This window comes from Zingiber officinale, chromosome 2A, assembly GCF_018446385.1.
Source record: "Zingiber officinale cultivar Zhangliang chromosome 2A, Zo_v1.1, whole genome shotgun sequence".
Lineage (NCBI taxonomy): Eukaryota > Viridiplantae > Streptophyta > Magnoliopsida > Zingiberales > Zingiberaceae > Zingiber > Zingiber officinale.
Window position 1 is genome coordinate 18,261,786 of NC_055988.1, and position 9,606 is coordinate 18,271,391.

General features: G+C 36.0%; 1 protein-coding gene across 1 annotated transcript; it reads right to left on the minus strand.

Annotated features, from left to right (window-relative positions):
• Positions 1-507: 507 nt before the first annotated feature.
• On the minus strand, positions 508-8,096 carry LOC122040882 (autophagy-related protein 18h-like). Its single transcript, XM_042600360.1, has 9 exons — positions 7,610-8,096; positions 6,020-6,481; positions 5,496-5,930; positions 5,112-5,357; positions 4,203-5,021; positions 3,942-4,114; positions 1,667-1,785; positions 1,029-1,586; positions 508-942 (listed from the first exon to the last, which is right to left on the minus strand). Exons 1-9 carry the CDS (start codon positions 7,778-7,780, stop codon positions 938-940), a joined length of 2,988 nt encoding a protein of 995 aa, XP_042456294.1. The 5' UTR covers positions 7,781-8,096; the 3' UTR covers positions 508-937.
• Positions 8,097-9,606: the final 1,510 nt, after the last annotated feature.

Below are 9,606 nucleotides of genomic sequence, written 5' to 3' on the forward strand. Positions count from 1 at the left end.
TTTTGATTCGAACATAAACGTCAAAAATAATCTTTTAAAGATTCTTGATTCTACATAATAACAGACAATAATAAGTATTTAAAAACTTATCATTTTGAAAAAAAAAAAAGAAATGATAAAATATTATTGATGACTAATTAAAAACAATTAAATAGGTATTTTAACCCTAACTTGTAAAAGAAGAAAATAACTTAAAATCTTTTAGCCTCCGAACCAACTTTAAATAATATTTTTTTAATCAATTTGATTATAGATTTCACCCAATAAATAACTAAATATTCTTTGATTTGATATATAACCTCTCAAAGCTTCTATCAATCATAGTCTGATCCTATTAATCATGCTACGATTCATTGATAGTCTGATCCTATTAATCATGCTACGATTCCACCAATCTTGCTCTAATTCCACTAGAAAAATAATCTTGTACGATTGAGGATCAATTCGATGTTCTGGATCACACGATCCAGGATTTGCAAACATGGCCTGAGACTTTTATATAGCAGGTAAAAGCAAAGACAAATATTATATAATCCCAATGGTGCCAAAAGAACAATAAATCACCATGAATCACCCTTACAAATCGCACATAGTAAACACTTCTATATACACGTAAACACCTAACCAGAGATCATCTCTGGGAAGGGCAGTAAATCATTCTATGAATTAAAATCCAAATGAACATAATATACAGTAATCGTGGAAAGAAAGGTGGGTGTATATTTTCAGCTTCAATCTCTCCACTGCGCTAAATTCAGCATTTCTCAATCAGCTGGTCTCACTTATATAAACGGTGTTTCACCTTTGATTGCCAGATCAAATCAAATAGAAAGAGAACGATTGTAGTGTAAGTACGTTTGGCCTAGTCCGAAAATAAAACTTCTAAAAAGATGATGAAGACGACACCACAATCATAGAAGGTGAATGTGTGATGTAATTAACCTGTTCCATAACACAAGAAATAAACTATCAGCGAAGAGAGAAAAGTAAATAAAGCAATATGATGAGCCAGGCATCTATAGTCAAACCTTCTTCGCAGAAGGCAAAAACACCTCCCAGCATGTCTTCGTCGTCTCCATCCTCCTCAAGTTTTTCTCTCTCACAGTGGCTGCTGTTGCTGTCTGCATCAACAGCTTCAGTTAACTCACGGCAGTCATCGAGCTCTGATACTTTACAATAGCCTTCGTCAAAACATTGGGCAATTTCAACTGAATTGTGGGAATCAGAACGCTCAGCATGATCTGTGTAGCTGCTGGGGGTGTACGACTTTGGTACTTTGCCGCCATCATTTGCAGCCAGTCTACCATTACATGACAAACTATTTGATCTTGCTGAAACCCCGTTAATTATACAATCATTCACGATAGGATAGCTTTGACTGTAGTCTGCATGCAGTTGCATGTAATCTTTGGAGTAACTACTTGCCACTGGATTTGGTTTAGCTTCTGATAATGCAGCAAAACCATTGCTGATAATTGAAGATGAATCATGACCAGATTCACTTGGCATAGCCTTCTCCATCGAGGGTAATATAACTGGTTTACCAGTGTCATTAAAATAAAGTAAACCATTTGTCGGTCTTGTCCCTAGTAACGACGGGTCACAATGAATTTCAGATGATCCAATTTCTTAACAGAATTACATTAAATTGAGAAGTTCTACTTACCAAAATCTGACCGAGAGACAAAAGATGATGTATTAAATCTAGGATTAGCTGTATTCTTGCTGAACTCATCTTTACCTTGGGAAACTGCTGCTGATGAAGTTCCATATACACCACCAACTCTGCAAGAATGCAAACCATAACAGTTAGATTTTGTATAGTCAAAATCAGTAAATGTTCATTTCTTATTCTTCTATTGATTATGAATTGATATTTCAGTATAGTTTGGAATAATCTGAACTGAACCAAGTTTAATCACAATCAAGCTTGTTAAATGTTTTGAGAATAGTTTTCAACCTCAAAAAGTTCGAGTTCAATGCTTCTTCTATATATATATATATATATATAGAAGTTTGTCAAGCTAACTTACCAACTCCAAGGAGAGCCAAGCCTATGATCATCACTGAGATCAAACTTAATCAATAATGAAAACTTAGTTGAACTCGTCAAAATATTTTGAAGGGGAGTCTTGGCGCAACGACAAAGTTGTTGTCATGTGACCAAAAAGTCACGGGTTCGAATCCTGACAACAACCTCTTGCAAAAAGCAGAGTAAGGCTGCGTACAATGGATCCTTCCCCGGGACCCCGCATGACGGGAGCTTCGTGCACCGGACTGCCCTTTTTTTTTTAACATGTCAAAATATTTTAAGAGATTTTTCACCTCATTCTCATCCTAACACCACAAAAATTTGCAAGTTCTTCCTAGCTTGATAATGTGAGTAAAAATTGTTAACATCAGGAGAAAATTAATCAGTAGAGCATATAAATTTCTTACTTTTTCTATCACTGTAAAAACACAACACAAAAGTTTGCAATTTCTCTTCTATTTCAATTATGACAACTAAAGGTCGATGTGTCGTGCCAGGTGAGCTGGTAAAATCTTATTGATAAGTTTTTGGCAATATTCTTTACACTTAAACCTATGAGAATTGAGAAATTACAACATAGACTTTTATCCTTGAGTTCCTGCTAAATTGCGCAAACAAAAAGACCCACCTAAAATAGTAGAGGCAGATATAATGAGAGAACACATGTAAAACTAAAAAGAAAGTAGGCTACATCATTTTCTGGCTCTTGTCAGCAGCCAGAAATTTTGCTTTGAAAGAAATTAACAAATAGCAAAGAGAGATTAACAAATGATATAGGAGAGACTGAATGTCATGGCATGTATGTATTTCATCACTTTATGCAACCCTAGCAAGAATATTAGAGTTGTTCAAAAAACAAAGAGATTTTTACCAAGGAGTCTACAATAATTCTTCAATATATGACAACTACCATTCAAGATGCAGACCAAACAATTCTGTAGTTTGACAGAAATTCTAATTCTATTTTTTCATTGATAGGATATCCTCCTTATATACAAAGATAAATCCCTTAAATTTAGGTATGTGATAAGTATGAGCTAATTACAATCCATCTAGGAAATAAATCCCTACAAAATAGGGATAAAATAACAAGTTGCCTAATTTGAATTTCAACAAATTTTTCTAGCATCTCAAGAAGAAATGAAGAACATCCCTTGAATAGCAGCACATGGAGAAGATTAACTGACAAGGCTATGGAACAGGTTCAAGAATCCTAAAAAAGGGAAAAAACAATGAATTTGAGAAGTCTAGTCTCTATCATTTTACAAAGCACAACCACAACTTCCACGTGTGTCAGCCTTTCAGGTGCCTATCTTACTACATGAGAAAGAAATATAGGACAGAATAAAATGCAGACATTTAAGGAAGAGAGGAATATAGGACTACTGACCACAAAAATGAGATGATCATAGAGAACTGAACTAGATCCTCTGAATCATCCCAAAAAATTTCAATTCAAAATAATCATATCAACCTTACATTAAATCATTCAATCAACATAGTCCATTGATGAACAAGGATAAATTTAATAGGGTATGCCAAAATGATGAAATATATTTCTAGTCCCACTTTCCACCATTATCTAGCTATTAAAACTTGATTAACTAAATGTGTTTAAATTAAACAATACTTTAGAAAAACTTATTTCCTTAAGGTTCTTATGAAAGTGGTAAGTATTTATCTGGTCACAAAATAACTCTTTTAGTGTGACATTGGCAAATGAGAAGATGATCAATATGTTAACGAGATGAATTTGATACAGTAAGCCATTTCAGATTTCTAGACCTCCAACCCCAGTAGCAAGTTCTACCAGAGTGGTATGTATTTGTTAGTGAGCCCAAGGGAAAAGTGGGTTTTTGAGATTAGCAAGGCTGCAGGATTTCAGGCCAAGGCAGTAGTGGAAGAGTACCTGTCAGTTCCTTCTGATTGGAAGCTGCAGAAATGCTCAAAAACAGGAAGCAAATCCTTTCTCTTCACTTCCACCTCATCAAAATGTAGTTTTTCAATCTCAATCTCTCCACCAGTAAGATCTGTTGCAGAAACTTCACCAGCTCCCAATGTAGTTAATATGCAAAAGCAAATCTACGATGCAAATTAAACATAAATTATTTGTCAAGTCGAAGAAACAGGTAAGTCCTTGGTGAATTGCTCAGTAACAGAATAGCTGTACCTTTGATTTCTGCCATATTGGAATCTTTCCTGAGTTAATTTGCACTTCAGCATTTGAGAGGAACCAGTTGGATCTTTCACTTCTAACTGACTCTGCCCTAGCTGCACCACTGGCAGTAGACATGGCATAAGATGTTTCAATATCTTCAGAATCTCCGGAATCCATGAGTTTCTCACTAATTTGCTGACTCTGCAACATAAGTCTGGAAATATTTTCCTCCCTTTCAGGCCAATTTGACCTTCTACAAACATCCCACCATTGAACTGGCTCAGAGTTTACACGTAATTCTTCATCTTGAACTTGCAATGAAGGAGCAGGTACAGCTTTCAAGCTACTATCAATGGTTTCCACTAAGGAAGATGGAAGAAGCTCATGTTGTATGACATAGCCTGATGGGGAGTACAGCAGGATATGTTCCAAGGACTTTGCCTTGGATGTACCTGTTATAGAGTCACGGCTCAGAGAATTATGGAACACAGCAGCAATGGCACCTGATGGTGCAGAAGCCTTCCCCACGGCAGAAGTAGCAACATTGCTTACAGTGTTTAGCCAACCATTAAAATTTTTTATTCTACTAATTACAGAGTATGTGATTGGAGATGGAGGTGCATGTAACTGTTGGTGGATCATGCAACATGAAGCTGACCACCAGGGTGACGTTATATTAGGAGTAAGAATTGGGCCTTCACCATTTATAGTTTGTGGTTGAAGGCTAGCATCACCACCAAAGGGTGATAGAACATATATGTGGCTAGTGCCTCTTGATGAAACAACTGAAATCCACTGACTGTAATGACTAAAAGATATATCCTGTATGATCTGTTAAAAGAAGTAAAAAAAAAACAATCAATATAAGGCACCGTTTTGTATGCCTAATAATCAGGGTAAAAAAGAGATTCAGATTCATACAGCTGCTGTTAGTCCACGATATAGCTTGTAAAGATGAGCATGAGATGATGTCCAATTATAACATCCTGGGCTAGCACCATTCTGTATACGAGTTGGGATAATTCGGAAAATATTTACATTGTGCCCATGTACTGACGCTGTGACCAATAGGGTACCACTAGGGTCAAAACACAAAGCAGATATTGGACTGCTATGAGCCCTAAATTGTGAAATGACTTCTTTTGAAACAAAGTCCTTAATGACAACCTGCAAAAGATTAACAATTATCAATCACCCAGGAAAACATTATGTACATATCAGATCAGCCAATCATAGGTCACAAGTATATATATCCATCAATATGACAGTATTAAAAAACTGAATGTCTGGATGATATAAACACACCATTCCTATGTTATCAGGTTCATTTAGGTGTCCCATATTCTGCAACCTTCCAGATCTCCGGCCTGCACTTGATGACAAAGGAGAATTAGAACCATCAGGAAGTAGTTCTTGGCAATACTTTGAGAGAGTTTTGTAACCCATATCTCCTAGATTGATAATTCCAACAGCCAATGTTTTACTAGATTCCATAGCATAACGAGCAACCAGGTTTCCACTGCTAGGAGATGTTGATGGGCTTACACCTGGAGATGGAGTAAGGTTTTGTGGACTAAGGTGGCCTGTATTTGATATGAGAGGATTATTAGAAGCATAAGCTAACCACCTAGGACCAACAGCCATCGGACCACAACCAATATTAACACCAGCTACTCCTTGTAACGGATAAGTTAGAACACTGAACTTGCTCTCAAGTGTAACAGCATCAAAGCAGTATATCTGCCAAAAGATTTTAATTAATCAGGAAGAATTCCTAGAAATCTCAAAAATTACCAAATTATCCAAGAAAAAATAAATATTATTATTACTTGTGCTGCAAGTGCGACAGCAACTATTCGTGGGCTGCATCGAACAATATATACCGCAGAGCGGAATCTCAGAACATGAATATAACTGTGAGACTTGAGTGAGTAGAACCGAACAACAGTAGGAGTAGAGATACAGCTTCCTGCCTGAGGTTCACTACTATTCTCTCTTATCAAAGCACTCAAACGGCCACCTTGAACTACACCTGAGCCATTGGTCTCATCACCAGCAACAACCAAGAGCATAGGATGTGATGCCCTGAACCCTTCGGTAACTCCAGAACTGACTGGTGTGGGCTGCATCTGTAAAAAAGTAACTGGGCCATCACGCTTAGAAACCAGTTCGCAGACACTAGAGGCATCGTCAACATCAAGCACTTGAAATCCATTTGAATAACCAAGAAGTAGAACACGCTTAAAGGAAGATAGACCAAGCTCCAGCTTATCAAAGCCAGCCCATAATACCTGTAAGATCAAAAGAAAATGCAACAAAAACTCAGACTGTTACACTTAGAAACATAACAGATAAAGTTACATGAACCACTTGGGATAAACATAAAACATGCAAGAGAAGAAAGAAGCCCCACAGAAGAAGAATCTGGTTATTCCAATCATGACCTTGCTACCATAAGAGTATACACCTCAAAGAATACTTCATGCAGAAAAAATGAATTATCAATATTTTAGAAAAGTACATTAATTCTGTGTTAGAATAAAATTCTTAAGAATCATAATTCCAATTCGGCAATTCCCATATTCCAACCTTTAGTTCAATGTTCAAATTGAATTTTAAGTTAGAATTCCTATTTGTAAGTTCAATGGAGGGACGAGAAACATGTAGCCATCCCAAAGAGTTGAGACCATGGTTGCTGGGAATGTGATTTGAATCTTGGGATTGTAGGGAAAGGTTAATACTTTCCAAGTTGGTATGTTCATTCCAGATCCTAAGCAGAATCTAAATTGGATTAGGCTCAGAATTAGCCCATATCTTTCTTATAATTCCAAACATCACAATCCAGTTTTCATTGCCTAACTAAATCCAAACACAATAATTGGAATTAAAGTTCTTCTGATTTTTTTTTTTGTCATGTAAAGTTGGACTATTCCTATAGAAATTGGGTTCCAACAAGAAAACGTACCATCAAATCTAACAATTTGGAAACACAGCCAACAATAACCATAACGCAAGTGTTTAATTTCCTAGACAAAATAAGATATTTGAATCAGCACATCAAATATTTTCCCTGGTGAATATTTATATTCCTCCTCCAATTGAATTTTAGCTCGAAAAAGTAAAGAAAGGGTAAGCTCCTTCACTGCCTTTGGTTCTACTCGTCTGACCAGTTGAAATTGAGCAACCTGAGCGGCATTGCTGGTTAATCATAAGACTTCAGAGCTACAACCCTAAATACCCACGGAGCAGCTTGCATTCATCGGAGCCCTTTCCCACAATAAAACATTTTAAAAAAAATTTAATGACAAACTGCAAAAACGGAACCTAATCACATCACAATCGAATTGGAGAAGACAGATCTATCTCCCAAAAGCAAGAAAAATAAAAATAATTTCTCTTTTCGGTGTGAAAAAAGTAACCTGGTCCTTCTCATCCTCTGCCGGCGACGCGATCGACGCGGCAACAGATGCCCCGGCGGATCGCACGCTGCTCGCGACCGACCCCGCGTTCGACGACACTGTCTTGAGGCACGAGGAGATGATCCGCAGCGAGCTCGGCAGCAGACCGTTCTTACCTTTGCCCCGAGTCATCCCCCCTTGTCTCCTCCTCTATCTCTTCTACCACCACCCCACCGCCCCGCCGCCGCCCATCGATAATTCCCACCCCGATGGTGAATACCATCCGACTCCAAACCACTCCACCCTCTTCCCTTACAAAGATTTCACCTCCTCTCCCTAAGCTTTGACTTCACCGCCGTAATTCTAATCCCTATCGCTCCGTCGGGACTCCCCAACTCACCTACAAAAGAAAGAAAAAAAAACAACAACAAATTAAAACCAATTCAACCCGACTCTCTCTCCTCTCTCTCTCTTCACCTCTCTTCTCATTTCTGTTTTTTTTTTTCTCTCCCAACAGTTGCTTTCGTGTTCTCCTTTCCAAATCATGACAAGAAAATCAGTCTGTTCCGCCGGTACACGATAGCAGACACTTGCGTGTCTGTTACCTTTAGAAATTGGAATGCAAAAGAATTGAATTAAACTGAGCTGAATAAAATAAAATTATTAATATTTAAATTTTAAAAATATATATAATATTTAAATTTAATTTAAAATTTTAAAATATAAATAATTTGTAATAAAATTTCAACTCGAGGTTAGTTTAAATTGCTATTGCTGAAGCATAATTATAATACAAAATAATTTTAATTTAAATTTAATTCAAATTCTTTAAACATTAATTTGAACATATTTAAATTAAATTATATAAAAATAATCACAGTTTAATTTGAATTTGATTCACAGTTTAAAATTATGGAACATAATTAAATTTGACTAAATACGATAAATTTAAATACGAATTATATATATATATATATATATTTTAATCGGCTCGAAAAATTAAGGAAGAAGCTCGATTGGTTTGCACTTTGGGCACTCCGTCCACGTAAGGAAGTTGCGCGATAACAAAAACGATATGAATGCATACCGGAACTGGTGTTATATTATTAATTATTGAAAGGCTCACGCTGTGGGAATTATACCGGAAATCACGGTGGCGCATTCAATCGGGTAACAAGTAGGTTTGTGGGTGAAGTAACTTTAATTTTCTGTCCTCGTTTTCGTGTTATTTTAATTTGTGGACATGGAAGGTGAGAACTACTTTCTTCAGGGTTTTTTTTTTTTTTTTTTTTTTGCCAGGTTACTTTGTCTTCATTTATGGACATGAAGTTGTGTGTTTACTATTATATTTATAGAGATTTTTTTCAAAATGATAAACGTAAATTATGGTATGGTATGGTATGTTAGATTTTTGAATTGTCCATCGTGAACCCTTTCTGATTACCAAATCGATCACTCAGATTCTAAGATACCTTAATTTTTACTTTGTCTTCCTTTTTACTTGCCCTCTATCTACTATGTCGTTGGATGTTCTCCTCTGTAGATCTTGCTTTTCTAGATGCAAATTCTATCGAGAAACCTCATCATAAAGATGATTTATTGCTCATGTGCTAAGCATTAGCATATTTTTTATTCTATGGAATGCAAATTAAATATGATATGTATTTGATATTCGAGTCAAGTTTAAATTAGGAGATATTGGATGATCTCACATGTGTATGAGGAAAGGTGGGTGCACAAGACAGTTATTGAATGGGCAAATTAATAGAATTCAAATAGGTCGATGAGAATAGATACTATATAAAATGGAGTATAAGTTAGAAGATCAAATACTAAGTAAAGAAGTCTAGAAAAATTGAGCATCAAATTCTTGGCATCAGTGGGTCATGTAAGGATGATAATTTTATTTGAATCTATTATTTTTTTTGAGTATATATATATATATATATATTATGCTACGAACTGATTCCCACTGAACGATTCTTAACAGGTATAAACCCTAAAAGAAAATCTTATTA